Consider the following 13,691-nt stretch of genomic DNA (forward strand, 5'->3'; position numbering starts at 1 on the left):
ATAGTGTTGAGGATATAGATCATCTCTGAGAGGCAAATGTATTAGGCGTCGTTTATTACATAAGAGGATCTGAGAATGAGCTGAGATGCATAATAGTAGAAGTGAGAGGTCTTTATTCAAGCAGCACGAAGGAACATGAGTGGTGCCATCAAATGGCTAATCTATATCCTGGTTCCTAGAGAGTGGTAGCCTATGGCCTTTCGTCCCTGGAAGTGGGTTTCAATTCCGACAAATGTTCTTCCGTCAAAGCTATTAGGAAGAACATTCTATCCTGAATCATCTTTGTTGTTTATCCTTGACTGGTGGTTCATGAGTTCTGATGCAGCACATCCTCGTTACTGGTTCAAGGCTTATACAATTATCCCGCATTCAAGATCAAGGTCCTATTGCTGCGGCACTGTCAAATAACTATAAATACCTTTGATATCTACACTAGTTTTGATCCCGATTCAATCTTGGAATAACATAATAAATATATTCAGTTCTAATTGTATTTACTCTGTCTATATTTTGTTATTCTAAACAAATAGAATAACTCTTGTCTTCATCAATAAATCTTTAGTTTTTGTGTCTGATCTTATTCAAATAAGTCTTTTCTTGTTTTTATAATATCGAACATTTTTTATAAGCTACAAATAATAATCCTTTTATTCTTTGTGCTTAACAATATGGATCGTAACTGAATCCTGTTTCATGTCAAAGTTTATGATCTGATGTGATCCGTGCTTGAGCTGCTTGTTTCTACGCATTTGGAGATCCGGTTTAGAAATGATACATTAATTAGCTTGCTGCAGTTGTCTTTTAGCATGATTAGACATTAGTTGATCTGAGTTGACTTATTTGTCAAACTTTTATCCATTGTTATAGTATATAAGAAGGATCATCTACCTGGCCAGTAGAGATACTTCAGTTTACTTTACACCTGTCAGTTTGATAATAAAACATACCTATATCAAATTGACTTTATTGTTTTTTGTTTTTTTCCGTGAATTTTAGTCTTGTAAAGCCTCAAATTCCACACACTGTATTGAAAATTGCTTGGTTATACCTAGCTTCGTTGTGGTTTGGCAAAGAGTTCTTGATGAAAAATAAAGGATTTTCGAAATAAGCCAATTTTGAGTAATGAGCTTCATATGAGAAGCTGTTAATTACAAGTAATTACGAGTATCAGATCGATAGGTACAGTGTTGGGAGATGTTGTATTCAACATTGTTGGTTGATATTTTGTTACATTGTGATTAACAAAGAGTTTAAGCTATGAAGAAGCGCACCACACCAAGAAGGGGAACAGCTTTTTCACTCCTTATGTTGACGGCATGTAAAGGCTTCATATTAGGAAGATTATATGCCCACTATGAAAGGTTGGTAAACATATAATAAAGGGATCTTTATTTGCTACATTGATTGTCCAATAAGTAAACGAGTAAAGTATAGAGTAACCATCCTGATGTAATAAGAAAACAGCTGTTCGACATTATTATCAGTACAACTGCCAATTCAGCTAGACTTCTTCTCTATTAACTAGATTTTGCTCCCCTGTATTTGCTCTACAAATAAGAACTCGTTTGGGCACGTTATACAATGCTTCCTTTCAGAAATCGATTTCCAGCCCCATATGGGAGTAGTTTACAGTGGCAAAACCACGTTTTACTTTGATAGCAACAACAGCAAAAAAACCTCCATACAATGCTAAAGTCCATAAAATAAGTTCAGGGCGTTTATTTACTAATGTTGGCGCACAAAAGGAAACTTATATGCACCACTGTTGTAGCAAAGGTTACCTTTATGAATCGATTTCGAACAATTTGAATGGGGTTTTCTTGGGTTTATAGAATAATAATAATGAACAATTCTATAGGCAAAGTGACACGGGTTCAGTACATAAACCTCTTAGATCTCACCACGAAGGGCAGACAGCTTTTCCACGCCTAGGGTTGACACTAGAGATTTCTTAATGTACGATACAGAGCATCTGGGTCATTAGACAGAAGTGCAATTCACTTACTCTTCTGGTAACGTAGCCCACTACGCCGTTGTTTTAGGTCGAATTCTGTGCAAATCTAGTCATTTTCAAGCACGAATAACTTATGCCACAAAGCGTTTTGAGCGCTTGGATTAGCAGCAAACACCTCCTCTTGGCCACGCTTTATTTCCAGATGTTTTATCTCAATTTTTTTTGGGTCGTTGCAAATTCATGAAAATCATCGTTTTTCCATGAGTATTAGCAAGGGAAAATTCTTGAAAATCAAACGATCGCGTTTTTCACGTCAAAAATGAAAACCTTTTCTATGATACATATTAAATCAAATTGATCGTAAAGATGAAGTGAAACATTGGAAACTCTTTCTATGAGACTTTCATATGCTAAATTCTGACATATTCACAGAAAACCTGTTTTCATATTTCTGAAAATTGCTCATTATTTTTGGTCTGAAAGCTGAGAGTAATCAGCACCATTCGATACGGCTTTTTTGGTCCTCTAGAGATGTATTAGAAAGTTGGTTGTGACAAGGACAGTTTTCATAGTCAAGTTTAGCAAAAACGTTTAAAAAATGTGAGATCATGTCAAGTTTGAACACGAAAATACCACTGCACAATTTCAAATTAAACTGCCGCAATTACGGCTGCTACGGTACAAGGCTGAGGCTAAATCTACTGGTCGTCGTGACGTCGGATAGGGTGCCCTCTCATTTTTTTATGCCCCCGTTTTTTACCCTTTTTGCAAAACGTGTTTTAGTATCAAACCATGGCTCTTTAGGAAACCGTTTGATTGATAATAACACCCCAGCTCCTGATAACACTGTCTTGTACTGCTAGAAGAGCTTGATACTGCTTCTTTGAAGTGGAATACATTAGGAGCACTGGAAGACGTAGAATTAACGCTGATTGAATTTGTTTATTAGGTTTTGATACTTTTTTTGCCTGTTTGACGTGGACGCTGCTACCATTACTTCTCTGCTATCTCTGATGTCTGCTTCTTTGGTTCGTTATGTCTGGCGGCTGCTTATTTGGTCTTTGTCTGGTCTCTGGTGTCGTTCATTCTTCGGTTCTTCTATGGTGCTGGTGTTGCCGCCGCTAATCTGGTCTTTCCTGGTTTACTGTATTTGGTACATGCTCGTTCTCTGATTTATATCCGTTGATTGTGCAATATTTGGTCTATCTGTGGTGGTGATAAGTGGTAAGTAACTTATTTTTTGGTCTTTGTCTTCCTTCTGTTGATGGTGTTCGTTCTCTAGTTTTTCTATGGTGCTGATGTTGCTGCTGCTGTTGCTGCTGCTAATACGGTCTTTCCCGGTCTACCGTATTTGGTGCATGCTCGTTCTCTGGTTTGTCTCCAGTGATTGCCTATACTCTTCTGGTCTATCTGTGGCTGTGGTAAGTGGTAAGTATTTTCTTTCTTCTGGTCGCAATGATATAAAACTTCTTTGAACGCTTATATTATTGCTTCCTATATCGTGATAATGCATTCATCATGTTTGTCTTGTTGCGCTTACTCCTTCTTTTTCTTTTGTTGGTAGTGTTTCCTCTGTAGTTGTACATGAAACAACATTAGTCATTATGTTGTATTGCAAACTCATAATACCACTGTTGCTTTTGCAATTGTGCGTATTTGTGTCATGTTGCTTTACATCCGACTATTACTACCATGCGCGTTGCTCATGTATGCATTTTTCTTGCAACAGCAACGAGCTTTTTTGAATATTCTCTGGTGTTGTATTTGTTATGCTTTTCTTTAACTCATTGCGTATGAGTATTCCTTTTTGTCTACATATACTACTATACTCGTATAGTTTTATATTCTTTTCTTTTTTCTTTTATTATTAGTATGTTTCTTTGAAGCATACCTTTTTTACGTTGTGTGGATGTGCCTATCCCTGAAGCTCAACAAGTCTTTATCCGAGGCTAGGAGGTAGATAGGCTGCCTTCACTTGGTTATCGCTGCTTACTTTAGTGATGATTGAGGGTCTCAATGCCTGAATTTAAAGCTAGGTGGTGTAAGTAAGGCATGCTCTAGCACTTGGGGGAAGTTTGATGATAGCAGCGGCTATATTGCTATTATAGCGGCGCTTAAAATTTTGCCTCACATCAAAGCAGGGGGAAACCCTCGCAAATTTTTTTTAGGTCAGCGGAGTTTTCAAGCAATCTGATTGGCTAAGAGGTTGAAACAACGAAGGTCTACAACTAGTTGATCTCCTATTGATCTGTCATTTATAGTAGTAGTTGTGTTTGTAATAAAAAGGCATTTAAATAGATACACTTTAAGTTCTTCTTTATTCAAAAGTAAGACAGGATGCAATTACTCGATCTGGCATCTACCATCACACAATTTTATAAGTGTGATATCTATTAAATTGTTCATGATGTGCGAAAAAAAAAGCTGTAGACAATATAGGTGGTACAGCAATACAGTAGATATTAGTTTCTTCCTGAACGGAACGTGCCGTCAAACATGCGTCGTTTGTCATAGATTTCCAACTACTAATTCAACTTCATGGGCTGTTATCTTTTAAAACATGTTAAGTTTTAAATAATGTACAGAGGTGTTTCCAATTTCGAGGTTACGTTTGGGCTATCCAAAATCAAGTTTTGAACAAATGTTGATGCTAGAGTTCTGAAAGTAGCGCATTCCTATAATAGCCGGATTTTGCTAGAAAAACGATGGTGTAATTGGATTTTTAGACTGAATGAGTTATTGCTGTTGAGAAACGAATAAATTAATTAGATAATCAGACCAATTTTGAGAAAGAATCTTTGTATGAAGCCTATTGAAAGTTGCTAATTACAGGTGATTACGAGTTATGTATCAATGAAATGTGCTGGAAAATATTGTAGTGAAAACCGCTTGGGGATATTTTGTTTCGCTCTGGTTTGGCAAAGATTTGAAGCTGTGCTGCGCATTGAAGCAAAAGGATGAATTGCTTTTTTGTACCCCATGCTGGTGCTAGAGACTTTATATCAAAAAGAATATTTGCTCACTTTGAGCGACTGTTAAGGACCTAAACGGATTCTTGCTTGATTGATTGTTGTCGAATAATGAAGCGAGGAAAGTGTAACTAAATCAATATATATAAAAAAAAACAGTTTGAACGCTACAATTTATTTAACTGTCAGTTCAACCCATTTTGTTATCAATTGGATTTTCCCCCTTTGTTTTCCCTTCAAAATGAGGCTACGTTTTGGCATCTACGATATTTCGTTGAAAAAATTGATTTTTCGACCCTCCCAGATTGGAGTTCACAGTGGCAAAAACACGTATTTTTAAATAACACTATGGGATCGTCTATGTTCTTCTGCTCAAGTCTATGAAATAAGTCTAGGGGGATGATATGGCTAATAGCGATTCACAAAAGAATTCTATACGCGACACCACTGTAGCAAAAGTTAGCCTTTAGCGATCGTTTTTCAACGGTTTGGCAGGGCTTGCCTATTAGGTACTGCAGATCCATAAGAACTGATGCTACAGCTTCGATTAAGGTCTCAAACTATAAGTAATTCCTGGTTTTACGCAATGAACGTTGCTACAGGTAAGTAGAAACAGATCTGGTAGATGATTTCCTTTGAGAACCTTCAAAATCATGAAAAAGCAGCCTGTTTGAATACAATTTATGGGGAAACCATCAAAAGCGGTACCATTCAATGCGCATTTCATCTTTGTACAAACTTACTACGGACGACGAATGGTTGATTTGGAGGGAAAAGTGAGTGTATATCTGCGGATCATACAAGAAGAGGTATGAATTCGCCTTGACGACGGACACATTAACAAGAAGCGATCAGTACTACAATGTGATAAAAAGTAACTTATTTATATGTTGGTCTTGGTGAGAAAGCCTCTGTACGTTAATTTCCTGATTTACCTATAAATGTTAGATTTGAAACGCTTAAATTTTTACGAGTGCTATTTGATAGATTTCATCTACATTGGCAAAATTGAATGGGTAGCTTAACGAAATAAAATCAAAACCACGAAATTGACCACAAAATACAGCAATAGCCACTGGCAATGACAAGCCGCCTCATTCTTTGATGTTAAGTCAGTAAGTATTTGTGTATAACTTGAAGTGAGGAATTCGTTGAAGGGAATTCTTCTAGATAAAGATGATGCGAGTTTTCACTTGACCGAATCTAGACATGTAAATGCTAATCGTCATGATGTCTGCTCTGGAACGCTAAGATTTGGAGATTCCTCAAGCATAATGGAGACAGCGAGAGCATAGACAGAGTTGTTCTACTGTCTACCTTGATCTATGCCTGGATATTTTGTATGTCTCAAATCGAGTATTACTCAACATTGAGGTGTCCAACATGCCAATATCGCCATATTGCGACTCAAATTTGCCATTACAGAAGTTTCAAGTTGCCTCATCTAGTGCTACAGCAAAGAACATATATAAGCTGTTTTTATTCGCCTATAAAATGTAGTAGTATTGGGTGCATTGCGTCTTTGGTATATGAAATGATGAATCAGTGAAATGCTGAATAATTGCATGATTGAACCCCAGCGTATAAAAGTAGCTCTCATGGGATAAAAATTTTTCATTGCTTTCTTTGCATATACATATACAAAAATGAAGTCTGTCCGTGTTAATATCGAAAACTTTGATCAAGAGGTCAGCAAGGCCGTTGAGACAGGCAACCCTGTCTTTGTTCTCTTCTTTGGTACCGAAACTCCTGAGACCTCTGAATCTTGGTGTCCTGACTGTGTCATTGCTGATCCTCTCGTTCGCAAAGCCATTATCCCCGTCCAGAATGCCATTCTCTTGGAAGCTCCCGTTGGTGCTCGTAATGAATGGAAGGGCAACACTACTCATCCTTACCGTGTTCGTTTCAATGTTCCTGCCATTCCTACCTTGTTCAAGTGGTCTGCTGTAAGTTTTTTTATATTGACGCATGGCTAATTCATTTTACTAAATCATTCGTTTATACAGGCTGGGCCTGGCGAAAAGTTAGTCGAGGAAGAGTGTGCTGATGTTAACAAGCTCGCTAAATTTGTTGGAAATTAGCTTATTGTAGTATCATAAAAATAAAATATGTTTATCAGATCATTTGGCAGGTATGAAATGGCAATCGGCATTGTGATATGTCTCTGCAGGAACTGTTTGTAATGGACGAGATATACATTTAGCCGCGATGTGCAGAGTACCTGCAATAATTGAGATCACAAAAGTTAGTTTCTACGGCACGGTGCCCTGGGCAGCTCTATATTTGAAACAAAGCATTGAATGATTTCGGGCACATTAAGAACGCAAAGAGCAGCGAAAGCCTGTCAACATTCAATGCCACCCTTGCAAAATAAGTGCATATACTGCTTGGTAGACCTGCTCACAATGCTTCAAGACCAGGAGAGCACGATGATTCTCACTCATTAAGCAATGAGAAAGGCAAATTGAACATTTCGGGCTACATGGACCTGAAGTTCTTTCTCAGCGAAATAAAGGAGGACGCGAAGCTAAATTTGATTTTCTTTTTCTTCTTTCTTCTCTTTGTTATTCTCTTCATTCCGGATTGGCAAGTATGATTTCTATTGCTTCAAGTAGGTGTCTCTGTATTGTTGATTGCTAGAACCAAATCTAATCATTCCATTTAGTCTTTTTCTGGATCGGTGTATTGACTGTCTGCCCCTACCTTGCTCTGGTTGCTTATGGTGCTTACGGTTGTCCCGAACAAAATTTGAGGCAAAAGTATAATGCCAAATGGTAAGCAGCACTACAGTGATGGTAATAGGCATGTAGTAAATGAGAGAGCATAGGGCTTTGGTCACAGGCGGTTCATCTGGTATTGGTGCTGCTATTGTTCGTAAATTTGCTGGTCAAGGTTTGAACGTTGTCATCGTTGCTCTCGATGATGCTGTGCTTGCCAACTTCAAGGAAACCATTACAAAGGAGTTTCCCAATGTTGAATTCCGTTTTGTTGGTTGTGATCTTTCTGAACCTACTGGCGAGACCTACTTGAACGCTGTCAAGCAAGCTACTGCTGATATTGATGTGCAAATTTTGTGTAACAATGCTGGTTTTATCACTACTGGTGGCTATGCTGATGTCGCCATGAAGCGTGAAATGGCCAACTTCCATACAAATGTCACTTCTGGTTTGATTTTGACTCATCATTTTGCTGACGAGATGTTGAATAAGAGCCTCAGAGGCCTTATCACCTTCACATCATCCAGTGCTGGTTTCATTCCTAACCCTATGTCTGCCTTGTACTGTAAGTTGATCTCATGGGCATTTAAAACAACGTGATGCTGAAACAACACTGGATTATCCATAGCTTCTTCCAAGATCTTCCTCACCACTTTTGCTGCCTCCATTGCCGCTGAATTAGCTGAGGCCAAGATTGATGTTCTTGTTATCGTAAGTTTGCATTAGACATATCGCTCAAATACATATACAAATTCTGATTCTGCGAATAGCATCCTTCTCCTATCGACTCCAACTTTTATAGTAATGCTGGTAAGATGTCTGCTCTCACTTCTGCTCAGAAACTTTCATCTCCTCCCTCTGTTATTGCTGATACCATCTGTCGCAATGCCGGTAAGATTGTTGTCTCTGATCAAGGACCTATCACTGTTGTCATGAAGATCTTTATGACAAAGGTGTTGGACTGGAATGTGTTTACTGAGATTATGAAGCTCGGTCTTCGTCTCAATGGTGATTACAAGGCCATGAAAGTTACTCGTCCTCTCAAGAGAGAATAATAATAAAAAAAAAAAAAAGATTTGAAAATACGCAATAAAATCTAATACATGTCAATTGGGCAAAAACCTATACAAAAGGGCACATTTATTGAATGAATGGATACAATTTTTGCATCAAACGATCGTTAAACGTGGGTTGAAGCCAGATCCCTTGATTATACTAAGGTTGGAATGAAATCAGTGTTGAAAGGAGCATGTCCATCATCCTTAGTATATGGTAATCGTGTCCGACAGTCAGACCTGCTAAAGTTCACCGCACCAATGCCATTAAGAAGGTGCATCAAAATGTCGGCCAAAGGGCTTTCAAATAGTCACATTTGCGGTTGTGCGGGCAGTCAGCAAGTGGCAGCAAGAAGGGGAGAGAGGGAAAGATACCCATATGAAGCCGTTGGTGGCAAAAGTAATCACATCCTCTTTCGAACTGACCAATATGGTACGTATAAGATATGACATGAATAGATGGCAGATGATCATCAACGAAAGAGCAACGCAAAGCAATGGGAGCTCGAGTGGATGGATTGGAAATTGCACAAAGAGATGGATGGATTATCGCCCTTTATTACAGATGTTGCAACATGTGTACGAAATTGAAGTTAGCCTACCATGATACAATTCAACCCACACCAGCACCCTAGCTTCCGAGTTCCTGTTGTTTCTTGCTCTTTTTGATCGAACCATTGTATAGTACGATTGAGAACTTGGAAACTGATTTTACATTCACATGTAGGCCGACGCTGCTGTCACTATCAGAACTCGCAAGTTCCTCACCAACCGTTTGCTCCAACGTAAGCAAATGGTCGTCGATGTCATCCACCCTGGACTCGCCAACGTCTCCAAGGATGAGCTCCGTTCCAAGATTGGTAAGATGTACAAGGCCGAGAAGGAAGTTGTCTCTGTCTTTGGTTTCAAGACCCACTTTGGTGGTGGAAAGACCACTGGTTTCGCTTTGATCTACGACAATGTTGAAGCTTTGAAGAAGTTCGAGCCCAAGCACCGTCTTGTCCGCATCGGTCTTGCTGAAGCTCCCAAGGGTGGTCGCAAGCAACGCAAGGAAAAGAAGAACCGCGAGAAGAAGTTCCGTGGTGTCAGAAAGTCCAAGAAGCCCAGAAAGGAGTAAATCTTTTAAAAAATGTATTCGTTTTATTAAAATTGGAGAATATGCTTTCTTTCTTTACCAACTTCAGTCAATGTCGTGTATTGTGTGTGCGTGTGCGTGTGCGTGTTGGATTTGATGAGATGTGTACTTACAAATGCACTACATGTGAGGACTTTGTTTTGATTTACTATACTACAGAGCAATGCTTCAGCTAAAATGAATCAGTGCAGCACTCTAATTGCTTGAGTCAAGATTGAAAATTTGATGTAGATGCTATTTGTCTTTTTCCGACGATTCATCACAACCAAAAATACTAAAATGTAGAGATTCAAGACTTTATGCTCCTTTTACCAGAACTGAAGCTGCTGCTTATCCTCCAATGTCACATAGCCTTCATAGATCAAGTTGTCAGACACTTGAACTGGTTCTATTATGCATCTCTGGCAATGTGTTTTGGTGCTTCAAGCCAAAGATTTGGCTTTAGCACCTCATTGACGTTCCATTTATGGATAACAGGCTGCCTTTTATGGGATATAAATCCTTCTCTTGCGAGCTAATTTTTCATTGAATAGACTTTCCAGAGCATTTGGTATCGAATTGTGAAAGATAATGTATAGTAAATCATAAAATTCCAAACACTAACAAGTGTTGATTTACAAGTATAATTATTGAAGCATTTCTTACAAGTTATTAATGCACAATGAATGAAGCTTAACAAGTAACCTCGTACGATTAGTCTTCCAAAAATGTAGGTTTTCAAATACCATCTAACATAGGCAAGCGAGAAGGTCTGAGGAGCTTGCACACTGTTTGGTTGTAATAATGCTTGTCTCTGTGGCTCATAGATGTACGTACCTATTGGTCCGTCCTCTCAATGGTTGTACCAACAGAACAATGTCAAATTTCTATAGAGGCTGTCGCCACAGTTTGATGTGCTGAAAATCACATTTTGAGAAGTAACCTCCTTATCATACGAACAACAACAGAAGAATCTTGAACTTCTAATCAGCCAGAATGGGGTTACCTAATATGTAAAGTCGTACGAAAATGACTCTTTGATCCAATCAACAGAGCCCCATCTCTTTGAGTATTCATGATGAAATACAATTACAAGCAAACCAGCACCGAAACGAACATTATATCATACAAAGTCTTGAATAATATTCAAAGAAGCCTTGTCTAGGCTCTTTGCTTCAACAGTCGCGATGCAAGACGGTTTCAGCCTTGTGTTTAACCTATCTTATCACTGTTTCTCTTGTTACATTGAGAAGCAAGAGCATTACGAATGACAAATTATGATAGACTTTGAGTAAATGAGCACTAGCCGATCATTCTCGCTACGCTCGATGATGTCGTCGCCTTGCAGACTCTCGCCGAAGACACTTCAAATCAGAGATAATAAAAATTTGGCATATCCCATAGATTTTAAACAACCATTTAATAGTAAAAAAAAAAAAAAGAAGCTATACTACCAGAGTCAGAAGGGGGGATTGTCTATCTATTGATATTGTTCTTGAGATGGAGGCATAAAGCTGGTCATAAGTAAATACAGAACTTGCGTAAGATCTCTAGCGACTTTTTTGAGATATTGTTATTGCAAAAGACACCTTTATAGGGATAAACTCCCAAGAAAAAGAAATTATTTGGGCTAAGCAATTGTTATTTTAACTCCATAATTCCCATTTGATCAGCATCGCAACCATCATTGTTATCATCATTGTCATCATCAGAAAGGCATTTGGGCCAGCCAGCAGCAGTGCCGTCGCCAAAATTGATTCAAATTCAGTTTATTGTTTCTGTTCAAGATTGGATAGATTTTGTCCTTTTTCGACTTCTTTACTTCATTTTTTGATACTCGACTATATAAATTGTGATGATCACCCTATGCTTCCTAATACATCTTTGAAGTACTTTTCAAGGCGCTTCCAATGGTGCTAACTGAGTTAAGTGTTTTGACTGAAATTATTGAGCAATTTAATAAAATTTGAAATGAGGTTTTTAGCGAAAATAGCCATATTTTGCATATGAAAACCTCTTAAAAGTGGATTCAGAGGCTGCTTTGGATCGAGAGAAACATTTTGAATTAGTATATACCATAGTAAAAGTCTTCGTTTTCAAGGCAAAAAATGCGATCGTTTGATTTTCGATGAAGGGTATGAGGTACTTCTCATGGTTTTTGGTCGATTTTTGGCCATGTTTTTTAGGTCCCCAAAAAGTTGAGCAGAAGATGCCAGAAAGTTACTACTACTCGAGTACAATTGTTTGGCGTTATTCCGGTGGCTCATAAAGGTCTGCATGTCAAGATAGGAAGGCTTGAAAGCTGTCAAATTTGGTTATGTATTGCTATACAGCTTTATCTACACGGCATGAATCACATCTTTGGTAGCTGGAATCTTCTGGAGTGTGGTTCTGCAGCCTGTGCAATTTCTAGTTTGAATTGATTTTGGTAAGACTAATTCATGCAAACTTTGATGCGCTATAATGCTGGTAAGCTTATTAACAATGGAAATGAAAACCCGAATTTGCTGCTTGAATACTATGGTTTTGCAACTTCGCTTACGGTACTCAATTCTTTAGTTTGCCTACTTTTCTGAATGTTTTACAGTGCATATAATGATTGAAAGTAGGATTTGTACAGCCTAAAGTTTCTAAATGTTTGAATATATGACAATAAATGTTTAGAAGCCTCTATGTAACATTGAGTGGGTCAGATAATGTATCATACCGCTACAGGAACACTTAATATTAGTATTGAGCTAGCAGGTCAAACATTGAACTGGCATGCTTTTTTATACAATTCCATTAAAGGATTGTATGCTGCAACTAGTGTCCACTATGCTTTACATTGCTTGAATCGCAAATATCAGCAATCTCTCAAGAAACGCTATTTCCAATTACTAAATAAAGAATGCCAACACTGGACATTAGCTAATTTATGTTACTCCATATGCTTAAAAAGTCGGGTTGGCGAATATGATGACCAGCATGACACAACTTGCTATATTTGTTTGTAATTTGCACTACAAGAAAATAAACTATCGTCCCACTCACACCAGTCTAAAGGTCATGATATCATGAGTTCTAGTTACAACAATGATACAAGATGTATATTTCTTGATCTTCTTAGATGTCATCTATGCTAAGGCACATTAGCCATGATTTCATAGTAAAAATGACGCTCCACAATATTTGAGACGGAGAGCCACTGTTTAGATGTAAATCATCGTTTGGATCAAGACATACCCAAAGTGAAACTTATTCCACGGCATTAGGTTTAAATCAAGATAAATTTGATAATCATCAGTATGCTGGTTACACGATTTCATAGAAGAGCATCCTTATGATAGTGATAGATAACTCGTAATGTATTCTAAATTTGTATGTCTGTGAATGTTAAATGAATGTTTTATTTTATAGATGAAAGATTAAGATTGTAGATAACGAGTATGGGAAAAGGTATAATAGTGTCTAAACGTTTGTCATTGATTCCGTAGTGTAGACTAAAAGAAAGTATATGTAGTGTAGTGATATAAATATATGGAAGTAGTAGTGCTTTAGAGTGTCGTTAAGCGCCAGTGTTTGTGCAGTCGTATCCGACTGAAACGATATTGCGTTGGCCACCGCAACTCATTGGATCATAGTAGTAGCCAACAACATCAGGATGACTTGTTGTACGGGTAGGATCATTCATGTATTTGTCTGTACTGAATGAGGCCAAAAATGCATCAATAGCAGAACGAGATTTAGATGGAGCGATTGTGCTTGCAGTCGACATGTTATCGTCATCGACATTGGGAGTCTTTTTTGTTGTTTTGGTAGGCTTGAAATGGTCAAAGAATCCCATTGTAATGTATATTGTATGATAGAAAATGAAATGCAGAGTAAAATGCTAGCTTTTGA

At 38.0% G+C, this 13,691-nt stretch overlaps 4 protein-coding genes across 4 annotated transcripts; 3 read left to right on the plus strand and 1 right to left on the minus strand.

Moving 5' to 3' along the window:
• Window positions 1-6,569: 6,569 nt before the first annotated feature.
• On the plus strand, window positions 6,570-7,004 carry ATC70_004976 (uncharacterized protein; the record flags this gene model as incomplete). The annotated part of the gene is made up of 2 exons (XM_064824275.1): window positions 6,570-6,869; window positions 6,930-7,004. The coding sequence occupies 2 exons, from the start codon at window positions 6,570-6,572 to the stop codon at window positions 7,002-7,004; spliced, it is 375 nt and encodes a 124-aa protein (XP_064677211.1).
• A 511-nt stretch (window positions 7,005-7,515) lies between these two features.
• On the plus strand, window positions 7,516-8,695 carry ATC70_004977 (uncharacterized protein; the record flags this gene model as incomplete). Its single annotated transcript, XM_064824276.1, has 5 exons — window positions 7,516-7,534; window positions 7,589-7,697; window positions 7,751-8,205; window positions 8,269-8,351; window positions 8,411-8,695. 5 exons carry the CDS (start codon window positions 7,516-7,518, stop codon window positions 8,693-8,695), a joined length of 951 nt encoding a protein of 316 aa, XP_064677212.1.
• Window positions 8,696-9,074: 379 nt separating this feature from the next.
• On the plus strand, window positions 9,075-9,812 carry ATC70_004978 (uncharacterized protein; the record flags this gene model as incomplete). Its single annotated transcript, XM_064824277.1, has 2 exons — window positions 9,075-9,128; window positions 9,423-9,812. The coding sequence occupies 2 exons, from the start codon at window positions 9,075-9,077 to the stop codon at window positions 9,810-9,812; spliced, it is 444 nt and encodes a 147-aa protein (XP_064677213.1).
• A 3,544-nt stretch (window positions 9,813-13,356) lies between these two features.
• Window positions 13,357-13,635, minus strand: DED81 (asparagine--tRNA ligase; the record flags this gene model as incomplete). The annotated part of the gene is made up of 1 exon (XM_064824278.1): window positions 13,357-13,635. One exon carries the CDS (start codon window positions 13,633-13,635, stop codon window positions 13,357-13,359), a length of 279 nt encoding a protein of 92 aa, XP_064677214.1.
• Between the last annotated feature and the right edge of the window lie 56 nt (window positions 13,636-13,691).

This window comes from Mucor velutinosus (genome assembly GCF_035048745.1).
Source record: "Mucor velutinosus strain NIH1002 chromosome Unknown tig00001542, whole genome shotgun sequence".
Lineage (NCBI taxonomy): Eukaryota > Fungi > Mucoromycota > Mucoromycetes > Mucorales > Mucoraceae > Mucor > Mucor velutinosus.